This window comes from Neopelma chrysocephalum, unplaced genomic scaffold (assembly GCF_003984885.1).
Source record: "Neopelma chrysocephalum unplaced genomic scaffold, ASM398488v2 Primary Assembly neopelma1_90, whole genome shotgun sequence".
NCBI lineage: Eukaryota > Metazoa > Chordata > Aves > Passeriformes > Pipridae > Neopelma > Neopelma chrysocephalum.
Genome location: NW_020897752.1, coordinates 127,026 through 145,511, shown reverse-complemented (window position 1 = coordinate 145,511; position 18,486 = coordinate 127,026). Strand labels below are relative to the sequence as shown.

The 18,486-nt window shown below is 43.7% G+C and overlaps 1 protein-coding gene across 1 annotated transcript; it reads left to right on the top strand.

Annotated features, from left to right (window-relative positions):
- Window positions 1-36: 36 nt before the first annotated feature.
- Window positions 37-15,559, top strand: MICOS10 (mitochondrial contact site and cristae organizing system subunit 10). Its single transcript, XM_027693127.1, has 4 exons — window positions 37-162; window positions 11,717-11,764; window positions 12,365-12,474; window positions 15,314-15,559. The coding sequence occupies exons 1-4, from the start codon at window positions 96-98 to the stop codon at window positions 15,320-15,322; spliced, it is 234 nt and encodes a 77-aa protein (XP_027548928.1). The 5' UTR covers window positions 37-95; the 3' UTR covers window positions 15,323-15,559.
- The last annotated feature ends 2,927 nt before the right edge of the window (window positions 15,560-18,486 follow it).

Below are 18,486 nucleotides of genomic sequence, written 5' to 3'. Positions count from 1 at the left end.
CGGGGAACTCTCGCGAGATCTGCCGCCGCGAGCAAGCGGCGGAGCTCCGGGTCTCGCGAGAGTTGCGCGGGGGAGGAGGCGAGGGGACGGGCAAGATGGCGTCGGAGGGCGACCTGGGCAGGAAGTGGGACCGGTGTGTGGCGGACTCGGCCGTGAAGCTGGGTAAGGGCGGCGCGGGCTCGGCGGGGCGGGACGGTGCGGGGAGGAGCGGCGACGGCCGCCCGGGCGCTCCGAAGCTGCGGGAGCGGCCCCCCGCGCGTCCCCGCGGCGCGGGGCCCGGTGCCCCGTGCCCCCCGGCGGCCCGGGCTCGCCTCAGAGCGGCTGTGGCCCCGGACGGGGCGCGGGGGGCGCGGAGGATCCGCCCTCAGCGCTGCCCCCGCGGTCGGGCAGAGCCGGCGACCCCGGGCCCGGCAAGGTGACCTTGGCCGTGGACTCGGACCCCCGGCGGGCCCGCTCCCGGCTCAGCGCGGCCCAGGCGTGCTCGACCTCTGGGTACTCACTGAGTTGAAGAGGAGAGGTTTCCGTGGGGAATGAGGGACGGCTCCCGCCCGGAATGAATGAGCCCCGGGCAGGCACAGCTGGTCCTGCCGTGCAGCGACCTTGCCCGCCTTCGGCTCCGCTGCGGCCTTGGGTTTGAGCTCGGTCCGTGCAGAGCTGTTCACATCACTCAGTGCACCAGGGAGGCTGTATTTATTAAAAGCAATAGGCAGCGTGACACGCGGAGAGCTCTGGCACGTGTTACTGGGTACAGTGTGTGGACTGTGACATTGAGAAGCTCCGTCCATGTCCCAGCCGTGGGACTGCAGTTCTGGCTTTTCTTTAAGTAGGGACCAGTTCTGTTGTTTTTTCCAGTTTTATTTGTCCTTAAAGTTCGGGCTGTGCACATGCCTGTAACGCTTCAGGTCTGCAACAAACCATTTGTAAGGTTTCACTGAGTCCTGCGAGTTTTACCAGTGGTAGTGACTGTGAGCTCGGTGCTCACCCTGTGACCGGCTACCAAGTGGCACCAGGCAGAGCTTCTGCCTTCACAAAATGTGTTTACAAACCCAAATCTTTAATTCAACGTATAGAGCAAGAAGTGCAGTGTCTGACACGCGAGGTATTTGTTCTATGTTGGTGCAGATGTGTCTTTTACAGCCATAAGTAATATCTGGGAAACGTGAATGTTTATTACTTCTTGTTCCAGTGGTCTTGTGCTTGAAAGCTGATGAGGAACTCAGGGGTTTTAGTTGCCTAATACTTTTCCATTAGAAAAAGATGTTTAATAATTTTAAGTAAACTGAAACTCCCATTGTTTATAACAGACCTTTGGAAAGTGTCAAGTGCTCCAGAGCAGTGTTTTTCCTTATGAAATTCTATTCAGGTTTGTCTGACAAACATATCCAGATATGTTTATATTTCCATAGCATTGGTTGCTTTATCATAAAATATTAAGTATGCCAGATTATAAACAAGAGCTTGTTCCATGCTGCAGCTGTACATGTAGGAATCCTGTACATCCTCTCTCCTGGAGGCTGAAATAAGTAAATACAGGGTTGACTTTACAGAAATTCAGACTGGTTTGGGTTGGAAGGGAACTTAAAGCTCATTCCATCCCACCCCCTGCCATGGGGAGGGACACCTTCCACCAGCCTGGGTTGCTCCAAGCCCCATCCAAGCTGGCCTTGGACACTTCCAGGGATGGGGCAGCCACAGCTTCTCTGGGCAACCTGTGCTAGGGCCTCTCCACCCTCACAAGGAAGAATTTATCCCCAGTATCCAATCTAAACCTACTTTCTATCAGTTTGAAGCCATTCCCCCTTGTTCTGTCACTCCAGGCCCTTGTAAAAAGTCTCTCTCCACCTTACCTGTTGGCTCCTTCAGATACTGGGGGGCCACAATTAGGTCACCCTGGAGCCTTCTCTTCTCCAGGCTGAACAATCCCAATTCTCTCAGCCTTTCCTCCCAGCAATGCTGCTCCATCCTTCTGATCCTCTTGGTGCCTCCTCTGGACTCTCTCCAGCAGCTCCACGTCCTTCCTGTGCTGGGCCCCCAGGGCTGGAGGCAGCTCTGCAGGGGGGTCCCACATGAGGGGACAGAGGGGCAGGATCCCCCCCTCCCCTGCTGCCCACACTGGGGGATCAGCCCAGGACACATCCAGGGCATGTCCAGCCTCTCACCCATCAGCACCCCCAAGTCCTTCTCCCAGGGCTGTTCTCCATCTTGTCGTTCCCCAGCCCAGGTGCAGGACCAGCACTTGTTCTTGTTGAACCTCATGAGATTCCCGTGGGCCACTGCTTGAGCTTGTCCAGGTCCCCCGGATGGCCCTGTCCTTCAGGTGTGTCTGCACCACCCAGATTGGTGTCACCTGCACTTGATGCAGCCAGTGCCTTCAGCAGGCCTTGCTATTTAATTTGGTGTTTTCTTCCATCCTAAAATGGCAGCAGAAGAAAGGGAATATACTTTGCCTCGTGCTTGAGTGCTCTAGGCCAAGGATTGATTCCCAGTGTTGGCTTCATAGTGGCATTGAGTAAAGATCTCGGTCAAATTCATGTTTTTCATTAGACTGCCTAAAAAGGTCACATGCACTGTGACATGCATTGTGATTAGCAGCTCTTTAATTTATTACCAAACCCACTGTGATGAGCTGGGAGCGAGAGCATTTTTCTGGTTTGTGTGCTTTTACAATTGATCAATAACTGAAACATCTGTGCTGACAACCTCCTCCTTGGTATTACCAGCAAATGACTTGGGATGAACTTGGGAAGTCAGAGCAACCCCAAAATTGCTTCATACTCCAATAGTTTGTGACTGAAGATGATGATGGCCTTTAAATGTGAAGTGATTCGGTGCCCAAGCTGTGTGCTGACAACACAGATTTTCCCAGGCTATCCCAGTGGGAATGATTGTTTGCTCTGCAGGGACATTAAAACCTTGCGTGGTTGTGATGATTGGTTTTGCAATATTACTGCAAAATTTGCTGGAGTTTGCAATAAACTATCAAGGGAGGTTGTTATACTGGAAAGAAAGAAAATAAACTTTTTTACTTGAGAATTTAGTTGGTTGTTACCTGGGATATGGGATTTGGTAAACTTTGTGCTTTTTTGTCAGACTTTTCCTTTCTGTGGCCATGTTTTCCTTCCCAAATGCTCCTTTACATCCTGAGTGCTACAGCCAGGGAGATCTTTCCAGCCAGTGGCTGGGGAAAAACAAACACTGTGATTAGCTGTGTGTTTTCCCATTCCAAACTCTAAATAAAAGGAAGCACTGAATTTCTGAAGCCTTGCGTGTGGGACACTTCCCAGAGTCCATGAGAACACTGGACAGATAACTCCTGTGAATTAGTTTGAGGGCTGGAGGGACATGGGAAACAGAAGAGAGGGAGAAGGGGATGTAGAGCTCTTGGGCTGGCTTTATTAGCTATAATCTGGTTTTAAATATTAGTCCTTCAGGATTCCCACTACGCCTGTGTTTGTAGTTAGCTATGTTTGTAGTTGTGCTGCACTGTTTTAGTTGGAGGTGGAGCTTCTGGAAAAAACTTGATCTCCTGCCACTGAAACGTCCAAAATAAATGTTTGTCTTGTGTTCGATCCTTTGAAATGCTGCATTATGTTTTTGAGCTCTTGGTCACTACCTATGTGCGTCTCGTAATTTGGTGTGAACTTTTTCCTGTTAGTTCCAAACAGAGAATGCTGTCAGGCATTGTTAAGGCAGTATTTCATTTCAAAGAGTAAGTAAACCTCTTTATGCCTGCACAAAACATTGAGCTATTGTTAAATGGAGTTTAGGTGCTCACCTCCTTTTTGTTAGGACTGATATTTATTTGTTTTGGTCACGATGGGGATGGGTCTTGGTGGTTTTGTTCCCCTTCCATTCCAAATGTAACTGTGAGCAGTGTGTGTGTAAAGGGGCTGGGTTGTGCTTTCTTGGCTGACCAGGAGGTTTCTGATGGGTGATCTAGGTCGTGCTGGCTGTGGCTTTGAGCTATTCCTAAATCTTTTCACCCGTGCAGTCAATTAAATAATTTAACTTTCTATTCCCTCTTTCATCCTGATACTGATTTTTTCATACAGAAAAGCTATGTGTTACCTTTTTACAGAAAAGTTGCTTGTTCATGTGTGGGGAAGGAGAATCAAACTGCAGTGACTTTCTTTTTCTTCCCAGCCTGCAGACCTTTCTAAACTCCTGTATCTGCCCCAGGCTTCACAGCCATTTCTTCCTTCTCATCAGTAGAGCTGCAGAGGAGGGACGGTGAAGTAGGTAGTGTTGTGCTCTTCCTCCATCCTGCGGGCTCCAAACCCTGTTCAGAGGGTTGGTTTGTTTGTTTGACTGATTGATAGTTCAGGTCTGTTTATTTGGAAAGACAATTACTCAGAAAAGACTGACAGCTGTTTTTTGCTGCGAGGCTGTAATTTTTGACAAATTATTATTATAAGCTGTTTCCAGGGGACAGAGAGGCAATAAAGAGTATGAGCAGTAGGGAAGGAGGTTTGTGTGCCTGCATGTCTTGGTTTGTTTTGAAGCTGTTGTAGTTTTAAATGAGTTGAGTACTGTAATTTCGCTGTTACTGAAAGGTAATCCTAGGAAAGCTGTTTGTTTCTTGACCTCCTGTGTGTGAAGTTGCTGTGTTGAAGTTCATTTTTTTTTCAGGAGAGAAATGTTTTGATGTATGTCTGTGACTGACCAAAATTCAGCCTGGAAGCTTGTAAATAACTCAGTTGTAGCGATGTTCATTTTCCTCTAATCCTCTGTTTTGACATCTGAAAATAAAACGCTTCTAATTTCCATTTAATAGGGATTTTTTTAAGAGAAAAGGGCACTTTGAATTCTCCTGCAACTGTTAACATGATTTCTTCTGGCTTGCATCATCTGGCCTGCTTGAATAGCTGTTCTGTTAATGGCAAGGGTGAAATTGTATTGTTTGAGTCATTCCACAGATTGGATGTTTCAGAAAGAATCATTGTATGGATTGCAATGTCAGTGTTTTTAAATAATCCTTCACATGGTTATGAATAGGATAAAGTCAGTCTATATAATGATAAAACTTGATTATACTTTCTGAAAACTGGATTAGACTTTATCTAAATATACAAAAATCCTGACATTCCTGTTTTGAAGTGTTTTTTTGCTTGGCAATTGTAATGTGACCATCCAGTCTTAGCTACTGGGTCAAAAGGCTTGTTCTTCCTTTGATGTTTTGTTTTTAATAGTGGAGAACACGGATATTATGTGAGCACACAACTGCATTGTTGTGTGAGTTTTGTTTGTAACCCCAACTGCTTTTCCTTTGTCCTACATAAGATCCAACTCTACTTGTTGTGTCCTGCAGACCAAGTAATGTAAATATTAACTGCTCATGGCTCAGGCTGTGCAGGAGGCAGCACAGACAACAAAAAATGTTTTCTTTGGAAGAGGTGGATGAATGCTGTTCCGAGAATAGGCTTTTAGTCAAAAATCTAACAGCAGTATTTAGTTCTGATGTTAGCAGAGTTCTGAATACAATGACCACCTATAAATTAAGGGGCTGTTATCTTCTGTTGGAAGAAAAAGCTAGGAAAAACTTTAGGAAGCCAGGTCTCCTCCTAACTGCATTGTGCCCTGCTGTTCCTCTTGACTGCCCACCCCAGTGAGTCAGGGAGCTGTGCCCTGCCTAGGAGTGCCTGACCAGCTCCCTGACTCTTCCAGCCTGCTCTTGGTGTCCTTTGGTGCAAGAAAACCTGAGGAAAAAGCTGTGACATCCATCTGCTCATGCAGCGTTTGCAAACTCCAGACCTCCTAAGCTCTGCTCCGCTGGAAATGAATCCAGAGTGCTCTGACTTCGTGGTCCTCTGCATTAGTGCGTTGGTGAGGTGCCAGCTGTGCCTTTTTGGGGAGTTGGCACACAGTGACACTGCCCAGAGGAAAGAGGCTGGAGCCAAGTGACATCTTACACCTCTTATTTGGTCTTTGAGATGTTACAGCAGTAGGTGGGAACAACTCTTTGTTCCTTGTTATATCAGAAACAGTTCTCTGAGAAAATCCTTTCAGGAGTTTTATCATCATCAAGGATGCTGGCACATCGTTGATAATAAATGAGTAGCGAGGAGTTTGAGAAGGATCAGGCTCCTTTCCTCATCATTCCTGCCAGTGAGATGCCCCCAAACTCTTGTTGCTCTAATCTGCCTCTATTTCTGAGCTGGCCAGCAGACGTCAGTACTGGCCAGCCTGTGTTGGATGGGTGTGAAGCACCATCGTTGCCAACCGTCATAGGTTGCAAAAGCCCTAAATGTGGATGTGTTTACTGCTGCTAAACTTTTCTTTTTACCAATGCTATTGTTGTCATAAGCAGAATATTTTATTATAGTAAGAGAAGGTAAAGTTTCCTGTCAGGTGTATTTTCTGTATTATGAGTGTCTTGCTGATTTCTTACAAATGTGCTTCTAAACGGAGCACAGCCCTGATCTGTCTAAAAGCTTGATGCAATATTGATCGTAGAACCATGGAATGTTTTGGGTTGGAAGGGAACTTAAAGCTCATCTTGTTCGATTAGATGAACATGCCATGGGCAGGGACACCTTCCACTAGCCCAGGTTGCTCCAAGCCCCATCCAAGCTGGCCTTGGACACTTCCAGGGATGGGGCAGCCACAGCTTCTCTGGGCAACCTGTGCCAGGGCCTCCCCACCCTCACAGTGAAGTTGCATTGTCTTTTCAACGAGCAGCTTCCACTCCTCTCCCCTTCCCGTTTTAAAAGAGGGAGGAAATGTTTGTGCCCTCAGGTCTCACAGCTCATCCATCATTGTGAGGATGAAAAGTTTCTGGTCCACTCCAAGGTTATTGCTGTGATTCCTTGGTAGATCACAGGCACTTCTTGCCTGTCCCTCTGCAGAAGTGCTGATGTTTATCCAAGGTTTGCCTTTAGGCAGTGTTTGACCTGCACAAGTGCTTAAAGGTGAAACCAGCCCCCTGAAAGAATGTCAGGATTTTTTATTATAATGATATTTGGATACTAATATTCTGTTATTCTAAATATTCTGTGTTACTACAGTCACATGCTAGAAGAAAAAAACCATGCTTTTTTCTTCTTCTTCGTCAAGTACTTGGGATATAATTTCACCATATTTTCTTCCAGTGTCCTTGCTCATTTTTCTGTCTGCTACATAAACAATCCACACCACAGGGGAGGTGGGAATGAAAACTTCAGAGTTGGCATTTGAAGAAAATCCGATTCCTGCCACTAAGACCTTGCTAAGAGTCTGCTTAAAATTAATGCTCTCCATAAATAAGTGATTTCATGGTCTCGTATTTCTAACTGGTGCTAAGTGAAGGCCGTGGTGTATGTTCTTCCCTAGTTTTGCAAAGCACTTTTCTATGGATCTTGTCAAAGTGGGATTGAAGGCTGAAGCTCTCAGTTTTTGTCTTTGTGTGTGAGGAATGGCAAAGGCAAATAATAGTTTTCTTTTTGTCAGATTAAGTAATTGAAAACCTTCCAGCTGCTATAGTAATAGCAACACATCTGCCAGATGTCAAGGAGCGTATTTTAATCCTTCTATTTTAAGTTTCAAGCAAAGTCCACGTAGGTGTGGCTGTCTTAAAGCTGCCTCAGCCCAGAGCTACTTGGGTAGCCTAGGAGAGAACTGTGTAGAATTGTTCTTGGAGGGACTGTTGATTAAATTTATAGAAACAGCTTTTCCCAGATGTTCTTGTGGGGCAGGAGCCCATCCTGAAGATTTGTATTTCTCTTAGACACTTTTATGATGTCCTATTGGGTATACGGCGCGTGCTCTCCTGTGTGTGAGGTTGATTTGAGGTACCGGGACGTTTTTCTTGGAAGGTGTAAGAGCCAAAAAAAAACTTAAATGAGAAAGTTTTGGAGACTGGGCTTGGTGCCTAATCCCAATTCCGTGTGGCTGTGCCGGTCCATGCGACCAGGACGTGTCCCAGGGAGTGGGAGTGAGATGTCCACAGAACTGTCCTGTCCCCTGTTGACACTGTAAATGAGTTTAGGCTGAAGTGACAGATGTGGGGTGGAAGAGACTGTTTTTCTAGTTAAACATTTTAAACTGTCAGAGAAGGTGAAAAATGCATTGTACTGTTTCCTGTGGCCTTTTCCTCCAAAGAGTCTGTCATGCAAGACAGGGAGGGGAAAAAAAATCAGGCCCTTTGCTTTTCCATGTTCGTTTGTTTTTATTGTAAGATAAACCTTTCATGTTTTATTGTTATGAAGTTAAAGCCTGGCCTAGAGGTGCTGGTCTTTAGGAGGAACAGCTGGAGTGTCCCCTGGTCAGGTGGGAGGCCCTTTGAAGCAACATGTTGCCTCTTTAAAAGGAAATTGAGCATGTGAGAACTTAAACCTGTAAAACTCATCCACAGCTCGGCCATTGTTTATCTCTGGTGTAACTTTATATAGAATTAAAGTGAAATGCATTACTTTGCTCCCGAGGCAAAATGGTTTTGCTCCCCCGTGGTCCTGGAGACACAGGAAATGACTACATAACCACAAATACTTTCTAGTGGAATGAAGATGAGTGACAAACTATCTGCAGAAAGAGGTTCTTAACCAGATGGGCTAAGGAATTCAATGTAGCTGAAGCGTCTGGGTTTAAGTTGAAACCAATTTTTAAATGTTAAAACCAAGTAGAAGAGAGCAAATGTGCACTGGTTGATGTGAGGGGGCAAATTTGGTGTTTGTTCTTGGCAGGGCGTGGTGATCAGAACAGTTTCCTGCACAGTGTCCTACTGTGCCTCAGTAGGAGAGGAGTGAACTCAACTACCTTTGAGATGAGGAAAGCTAAGGTACATTTTTTTTGCTCTGTTTCTCAAGTTGCCTTCTTGTACAGAAAACCAAAAGCTGTCAGATTTCCTTCACTTCTCTGTAGCATTTTCATTATTTAAAGCAAGGCCTTAGCTATCTTACCATCATCTTTTTGTACTAATTGTCACTGTGCTCCCCTTCCCACTGGAACAGGGTGCAGGCATGGCCTCTAAAATTGCCCGAAAATTGCATTTTCATGAAAAAGAACATTCCCTTCAAATTAGCTGCTTCAGAAAAAAGCTTTCTTAGGAAAAACAGAGCGTTCTAAAGTCAGTCATGCTGGACCACATCTGCTTAACAGTGGTGTTGGCGTGGGGCAAGGCCTAGTTTTTGTTTTGGGCTTAGGCTGAATTGCAGTTGACAGAAATAAATTTTTCACCTTTTAAGCATATCCTGTAGCTTCCCCCATGGCCAACAGGAAGCAGCATTGATGGCATCTGTGTGGAGCCCTCACTGAGGGGTTGTGATGTGAGAGAGCATCTGAAGGAGATGAAGAGAAAATGAGATAATGAATGATTTCTGGAAGTAGATGGAAAGAAACTGTATTAATTACTGTTGCTTCCTTAGTGCAGGGTTGTCTTGAGACAAAAATGTGAACAGTTCACCATGAGGCTAGTGAGAAGAATTTGGGTTTGACTGGTGGAAAATGTGGTGACATTAGAAACTGCCCAGGCTGTGCATGCAGATGATGCAGGATTTGTCATCCTGTGCATAAATTCTCATCCACTGGCTCAACTGTTTGGGTTGGCAGAGGGGATCTTCCCGGGGACAGGAAGCCTAGGACTGGCATCTCTCCCTCAGGGCAGCCCTGCTGAACTGGGGCAGCTCGAACACCTGGTGCTGACTGAGCAGAAAGAATTCCCTCCAGAAAGTCCTTCTCAGCCTCAAAGTACAACAGCCCAAACCAAACCGGCAGCACAACCTGAATTGTAGGAACAGGCTGGCAAAGGAGGTGGTCAGGGGGCCAAACGCGCGTCCCTTGAATGGATTCTAGGAGATAGTAATTATCCTTAATGGCATAAACACTCCGGGACAGCCAGCACCAGCGGAGTGTAGCAAAGGTACCGAAGGAAGGCTGTGCTGGAGAGGGGGAATCAGCATGGGGAGCCACGGCTCCAGGAATGCCTGATGTCTCTGCCAGGCTCTGTACGAACCCCGGGCAGTGAGACGCGTTTGTGGGAGGTGCTCCAAGGAGTGGATCTCTTACTGTCTGAAATGCAGAAAAACCCTGGAGCTCTGAGCAGACATCCGAGGCTCCGAGACTTTCCCTTAGCTGTGCAAATGATTAGAGTGAAAACCTGACCTTGTGCGAAGTGCCTGGGCTTGAAAATGTCTGGGGGAGTTATGTCAGGAGCACTTGGCGGGCGGTCAGAGCTCTTCCTGCACTGCATGTTTTGTGAGGCTACCCCGAAGCTGGAATGACCTGGTAAAGTAGTTACCTCTGGCACAACTGAAATCTGGAGTAAAATGAAGAGATTTCAAATCAACTCTTATTTCCAGCTCTCAGTAAGTACAGATAGTAAAGCACTAATGAGAGTGCACATAAGGAGGTTTATTCAGATCATGTTTGGTCACCTCTGTTCTAATATTCAAGGTTTCATAATCAATAAAAAAACGTGGAATGCTTAGATAATGTACTACGTGGTGCATCCTAATGTACAAGGATGTATTAAGTATTGTTTGAGTAAACTGTTCCCCAGTAGAAACTACCATTAATATACTTTATGCAAGGAGAAAGGTTTGAAGAGCAAAAGAAAACTTAAAAAAAGGAAGCCTCATCATATATACCAAGAGGGTACAGGATTCCTTGGCTTTTTTCTGGACTCAAGTAATGTGTCCAACAGGATCTTAAGTAAGGATCACATGCTTTTAGGAATATAAAAAAAGGGATGTATTTTAATTAATAAACTTGTTACGCTTAAATTACATTTCTCGTATTGCAAGGAGAGAATTGAAACCCATAACAGGATGTGTTATGCAAAATATGTTATTTATGCAAAATAAACCTGAAACTGTTGGTTATTTTTTTTAACAAGCATATGCATGACTGATTTTTTTTTCCTTTTTTAAACTTTTGTATTTCCATGCCTTATCTAAAATTCTTGTCTTTAGTGCGTAAATTTAAAGGTAGAATTTGCCCACTCAGCTGCAAGTTTTCACTGTTAACATTTATTGGGTCCTGAGAGGAGGTTTGCAGACTTGCCTGTCTTCTTGCAGAAAATCCTAAGCTCACCTTCCAAGGAAAGCAAAAATTATTTTTAAATATGCTGAGTGTTTTAATGGCTCTGGATACATTTTTTTTCAACTGCTGCACTTATTTCTATATATAGTATTAAGGATGTGAAAAGTCATTCATTCCTAATGTGTTTAAATATGCTCCATAATGAATGCTGTGGATGTGAAAGATAAGCAGCATGGAGCTTTCTTTGTAAGGGATAGAATAACACAAAGCTTTAAAGTTCTGCTGCCCTCAGGACACACATTGAAGCAGTTAAAGTAGTGAGATAAACAAAATACACTGAGATATTCATCTGCAAAATCTAAAGCTCAAGGACACAATAAGTTTTCATTTAAGTGTTTCTCATTTGCTGACAATGAACCAAATAAATCTTAATTCCATGTTGTAGATGGTGACAGAAATTTAGGAACTTTCCCCAGGATGAGAGTCTGGTTTGTTTCCCAAATCTTTCTGATAATGTACTTATTGTGTATGTTGGGATTCTAATCTGAATCAGCTGCTTTACAGTTACTTAAAAAAACAAGAATTTTTTTTTTTTCAGAATTGCTATTTAAGAACAGTTTGGTGTGCTGAAATTACACATAGTCAGATATTCATAGTCTGATACTCCTGAGTTGGAACAAAGAATTGCTGTAAAGAATGAAATAATTTTCCATTACTCTCTATTATATTAATCCTTGCTCACTGACTGCATTTCTTGTTGCAGGTGCTGGATTTGGATTAGGAATTGTTTTCTCAGTCATTTTCTTCAAAAGTAAGTACTGCAGTCATCCTGACTGCCTGGATTCCCAGTTTCCATCTGTTGTAGGTATATTTTAAAACCAAGAAGTCTTAGAGGTGTATAAAACTTAATCAGCATGCTAGACCAATTCCTCTATTATTTGCCCTGTCTTTTCTGTTGAAATGGAGTTCCCCAAACTTTCAGCTGTTGTGTAACAAGGTTGTTACCTGTGGCACCTCTCCGAGCTCCTCCTGTGCTCAGCTCAAATCCTGGAATTGCAGGAGACCCTGAGCCAAATCTCCGGAGCCACGTGTCTAGACATCAGTTTATGCCAGTCTTTGCAGGGTTTTAAAACTGATCTTAGTTCTTTAGTTATGCTTTGGTGACAGAATGATTTTCAGTAATACATTGGATTCAGAGCTTGCTCTCTGTTAAATTCCAAATGTGATGTCTTACAGATACTCTTGTTCTTCTCTAGTGCCCTGGTTTGTAGCTGATTCTTGACTCGTAGAATGAAAGTGCATAATATGCATCTTGTAGTCTTTCTTGGTGCTTGTATAACAATATATAACAAACAGCTTTCCTTGACTTTGATTTGCCCTCTCTGCTTGCCCTCTCTATTCTCCCCCACAGGAAAGACATGGCCTATTGCTTTTGGGTCAGGGATGGGGTTAGGAATGGCTTATTCCAATTGTCAACACGACTTCCAGTCTCCATATCTTCTCCATGGTAAATTTGTAAAAGTAAGTACCAGTGCTGATTTGTGTTGTTTGGTAATTGTTTGTAAGGTAGACACCATTTACAAGGATATTCCTCTGCCTTTCCCAAAGGAGTACTAGTAAGAAGAAACTCATGTTGCCAGAGCAGGAGTGGTTCCCCTGCTCTTCAGAAATTTTTAATAACTGGTGTGTTTAACCATAAACTTAATTAGACTGAATACGTGGAATTAGTTTAACAGATCCTGCGGGTGGGTTTTGCCACAACCTGAAAATATTTATAATAAAAATACATGTCAGAAAAGCAGAAAAACTAAACTAATAGTAAGATTCTTCAGACTTCAGAGATGAGGTGGGAAGAAACTTAAAGGCATGTCAGGTAGATTTGTCTGTGGAAGCAGATCTTTGATCTCCAGTGGGGTTTTTGCAGTTTTTTCAACATGAAAACACTGTTCACTTGTAAGTTTTGTGGCTTGTTTCGCTGGATTGTAGTGTAGTAATTAGTCTGAAAAAACCTGTACACTTTAAACAGTTTTGAAGATCATTTCAGTGAGCTCAGTCTTACCACTGACCATGTTGAGATAAAATATTTTAAAATAGATTAATTAGCAGAAACCATTTTTGAACTCACAAACTGGCTGCAGTGCACCAAGTCCACAAACTAACTCCATTAATATTTTTTTAATGTTTTCACATGTAAAAGTTGGGGCTGTTCTCATGGTAATTTATCATTGTAGTATCTGGAACACAAAAAAGGTGTGTGTGCACATTTTGGATCCACAAAGCCATGGACTGCTTAAAGCATCTCAGTGATACCAGTGGAGAGGCATCCACCAGGATATATTTGCAGTTACTTTAGCACTTCAGAAAGTACTGAGGTAAAATGTTCTGCCAGAAGCTTTTCACGGAGTACGCAGAGTGCAAAAGTTGCTCCCATGTTATTCCTCTGCCTGATGACGAGGCCTGAAGGTGTTTTTAGGGATTTCCTGATGCATCTAGAGCTGTAAGTTGAGCCCGATCCTCCTTGAATTTACTGGCAGATGAGCTTTTGCCAACCTTCTGCAGCCCTACCAGACAAACCTGCTTACAAATGTTTCCTCTGGCTGCCTGTTAAAGGGAAACAATAACAAGATTCTCCAACAACTTCCTGGGAATAAAATATTTTGGAGAGCAATGTAGAGAAACTGTGACTTGGATGCAGCTGATTAGCATTGCCAGCTACTGCCCAGAATGAAAAATCTGTGCATGATTCTTTTGGCCAGATTTGTTAACATTAGGATGTGTTAGCTTTCTGCACCATCCTGAGGGTATTCCTCCAATTTATGTCTCCAGAAAGAAGCTGGAATGACATGTGTATGGCTTCACGAGTGATAAATGCCCTGTTCACATGTTCTGAGAGAGCATTATTCATTCAAGGATGCTCCTTACCAGGGATGTTGGGCAGCAGAAAACTTGAGTGTCAGTTCAGCCTAGTAAGGGATTTTGTTGGGATTAAGGACAAATCTGTGTTCTGGAGCAAGGGTGATCCTTGGAAGCATGAAATAACTGAAAGGACACTTCCCAGAAGACACCCAGCTGCCTGCATGGCACAAGACTAGACAAGTAGTTTCCAGTGCACTGTCTTTGGCACAAAGAGCTTGAGGCTGCTGAGAGAGGGAAAACATGGATGAAGCCATGTAATGGTTAATGTCATTAATTCCCTCCAAAATGTTGTGTCATGGATAATGGCTCCAGGGTTATTACAACCAGATTATTTCATTTCTCTTGGTTAGGAACATGGAAAACATTGTTGCATTATCACTCATCTGTTTTTTTTCTAGAAAATTTGTTATAACTAAACTCTGTAGAACTTCCTTACACAACTGAGTTCTGTTCAAATGTTAACCTGTCAAATCGAGAGATTCTGCAAGAAAATCAGCTTTATTAGAGAGAAATGTAACACAGATTAACTTGGACAAAATTATTTCTAGTTTTCTGAGCCTGTCAAGTTCACAGAATCACAGGATAACTTGAGTTGGAAAGGACTTCAAGGAGGTCATGGGGGTCAGCTGTGAGGTTATTCAGGGTTTTATCCAGTTGGGATTCTTGATTCTTCAGGATCAAGTTCTTAAAAGAACAGAGAACATTCACAATACCAAATAATCAGGAGACGACAAAGTGATGTTGCAGCTGTTCTGGCTGTAACTTGGACCATCACACTGCCCATCCTTTGGGTTAGAAATTTGGTCATGAAACACTAACACCAGTGCAGGAGCCATTCATCCAGACCAAGAGACTATTTAAAATGCAGAAAAGTTCTAATTTGTGGTCGTAACATTCTGAGAGCTTTTTAAGTAATTTGATCAAATGGATTTCACTGTGACTTCAGCTGAATTTAAAGCCAACATCTAGCAATTATTTCAAGGCTATGGCTGTGAACTACACAGGCTAGATTCCTTGCAAAGTGGAAAAGATCATATTTTTCAGGTTATTTAGCCTGTATTATCACCCAAACCCCACAACCCTCTACTATGATAGCAGTGTGGATTATACTGATGTGCAGGAATACAAGAAGGCAACTTCAGCCTCCCCTCCTGCCTTTTTTGGCTTTGATTTCTGTCTGATTTCTCTTCAGCCTGTGAATAGTTAACTTGAACAATAATGTTGGGGTTTTTTGAAGTACCCAATTTATCAGAATGGAGAGTTATGCATGAAAATAGCTGCTTCATTTCTCCATACACAACTTCTTGCTCTAGCAAAGGATAAAAATGTTCCTGTACCCTCTGGAAATGTCACAAAGCTCCATGACTTGCTTTACATCCTGCAGCACCTTCAATGTAAGGAACCCAAATGGCTTTTTAATAATATAAACCTTCTTGCTTTACAGGAACAGTGACTAATGGCTAAGACTATCCCAGTGGGAAGGAAGGAGAAGTCAATGATTATTCCTCAGGAATACTGAAGTGCCCCTGGAATAAGCCAACATTCTTCAGTAATGATCACCAGTAACTCTTTATACTCCAACAAACTGTTTCTGTATATGAAACAAAGTTCTGTTGCTTGTTTTGTATTGTGTCTGAAAAGCGCAAGGGAGAGCTCTTGTGGGAAATAAATAAAGGAGAAATGGCCTTCTCTAGTGTGTTGACTTTGTCTGTGAGTGAGAGAGAGAGAGAGAGAGAGAGAATGGAAGGAGAGAACTTCATCTGGAGTGCCCAGCATCTGGGGCCACCTGGGCCAAAGCCCCTGGGAGAGCTCTTCAGCAAAGAGCCCCATCGTCTGTTCCTCCCCGCTCCCAAGAGCCAGCCCCCATCCCACAGCCAGTTCAAAGAAGCATTCCCACCTCATAAATCACCCACTAGACCCCTGCTGCCTGTGCCAGTGTGTGGAGAGGAATATAAATGCTCCTATGTCCTGTTTGTACAGTTGTCCTTTAAAATTGGAGTTCTGTTGTCTCAGAAGAGATGGAATCCAAAGTGATAAATCCAAACTGTTTGATGCAGGAAGCCAGTGCTGTCTCTTGTAGCTTTGGGTCATGGAGCCACCCAGGTTTGAAACTTCCTGAGATAGTGGGTGAATTAAGCAGCTGCTAATGCCATCTGGCTCTCTGCTTACCTGTGAGGCTGATTGTTTTTTCCCCCCTCTTCAGTGGGAGAACAGAGAGGTTTCAGTGTCTGGGAGTGGGTCACAAGTATTTAAAGCTCTTTATTACCTTGGCAAGTCACTGGTCCAAATGCTTCACTTCTATTTTACATTTACCCCAGTCCTCGTGATGACTTGTTGGCATGTTGTCTGGTCTTCTCCTGACTCAGGAGGTTGTCTTCACTGCTTCTTTACTCAGCACAATTTTCTAGCTATGAAAATGGCTCTCCAGGACCTCATTTCTTTGTCCCCCACTTGCTGCATGTTCATGTAGCACACGGAATAAATGCATGTCTCCCAAGATAGAAAGGGAATGGGATAGACTGATATGGAACTTGGCTTTATTGAAAGCCTGTTCTGCTTCACAGTGAGTGCTGATAGATGGAAAAGTGATGAGTACACAAAGGAAAACATGTTGTGCAATGTTTGTTTTATAAACCATGGCAAAAAAGGATGGGGATGAACTGAGGGGCAGTTCAGAGGGCTTGAGGAACTCCTTATCTTACTGAATTTTGCTCTGGGTGCTGCAACAAGTCCTGCATTCCCACCTCTCCTCAGCACTGCTATGAGGATCCTGCAAACTGGGGAAACATGTTGAGCTGTGCCCAGAGTCAACAGACACTGAGGAGCTCGCCTGGAGCAAAGGACTTGTGAAATAGAATCACTGCAGTGCCAGAGCAGCATTAGGACTGTCAGAGCATGATACCATCCAGGACCATTGCTCCAGCATGTCCTTGTTTTTCCACCTCCTCCCTTGCCGGACTGCATTCATCAGTCAGGGCAAAACAGCCCATTGAAAACAGGATATCTTTTCTTTCTTGCTGATTTTGAATCATTTTATCCAGCCCCAATTTTTAATTTGAACTATGTACTTTGGAACCATAGCTCCTCTGTGGTTTGGAAAGGGCTTTTATGGAGTTCTCTGTGTGTGTGCTGCAGTCTGGGAAGCCAGTGGGATCCACTGGAGAGAAGAGCAGCAGCCTGGGCAAGAACCAGGAGAACCAAAAGCAGTGGCAACTGAATATAACGACTGTCAACATGCAGGAAAAGCTTCAGCTCGTGCTGTGTCATTTGGGCTGTGATGATTTCAGTTTTTATTTAATGTCCCTGGTAACGAGTTGTCCTGCCCTCACATGCTCTGCTTCAGCTCAAACAGGACTTCCCAGAGTTAATTCTTACTTTGACCTCCTGTGGCCTGTGACAAAGAGGTTCTTCTGGCCCTGGAACTCAGAGAAATCAATTGTAGATACTGATTCCTTTACACGTCCTTTATTGCCAGAGTGAGAATAATCAGAATAAATGTTCTTACTCATCAATGTGAAGTCAACAAGGGTGAGCGTGGAAAAATTGCACAATTTTAGAAGTGGAAATTTAATTTGTCATTGCTTCCTAAGTGGGGTAAAACTTAATTTTTTGGGTTTTTTCATAGCTGCCTTGCTTGTTGTCGTCTGTGTTGATGTATGTATATATATATGTATATGCACATATAACTACCACATAAAGGGTCTGTATTTGTTTTGCTTTATTTAATTAGAGATATATTATTCCAAGCCTATTTTTGAACCTGTCCATGTAAGCTGTGCAAAATATCTTGTGAGTACAAGTCTCCTGTTTCCCTCTGTGGGAATGAGACCATACCATTCCCAACCGAGGTTGGAATAGGAACAGTTTCCTGCTGCTTGATTTCTAATTACATAAATGGAAGGGGGGCAAAGTGGAAATTCTAAGTACCAAAAGGCATGTTAAATTTAGTATAATACACTCATCTGGAAACTATCACATTTTTCCTTCTTTCTTAAGCCTGCTGAAATCATTGCGTCGTCTGTGGCGTGATTTGGATTGGTCCCAGAAAGTGCAAACAAGATAGGCCTAAAAAAGGCAGGTGTCCCTACCCAGACTTAATGAGACCTTTTAGTAGAGAAATTGTATCACAATTTTAATAGGAAAATGGTGAGTATTCAGTGAGTTAGGAAAAAAAAGCTGTTTGCTGACGAGAACTGGTTTTGAACATTTAACAACTCCCCAAGTGCTCGACTGACCACAAATCTGCCTCTTTAACAGCTTGATTAGATGTCTGCTGAGGCTTTGAGATGAATAAACAAGTCACGGAAAGCAGAGACAGCAGGGAAAAAAATATCAAGCTGCTTTTCTCTTGTTTATCCGAGTTGCTCATGTTTGATCAAGATACCGTCATTGCTTTGTGTTCCAGTCCTGCCTGGAGCTGGGGCCAAGAGCAGGACCCGGCTGTATGTGGTGCTGTACACACAAATAAAAACCAGCCTCTGCCCTGGAGAACTTACAAACTAAACAGATGGGCTGAAGGGAGGTGGGAGGGTTTGTAATTCCCATTTTAAAGATGGGAGAAGCTGTAGGCAAGGTCAGGGATAACTCGTGGAGGGAATGTGGCGTGGAGCCGGGACT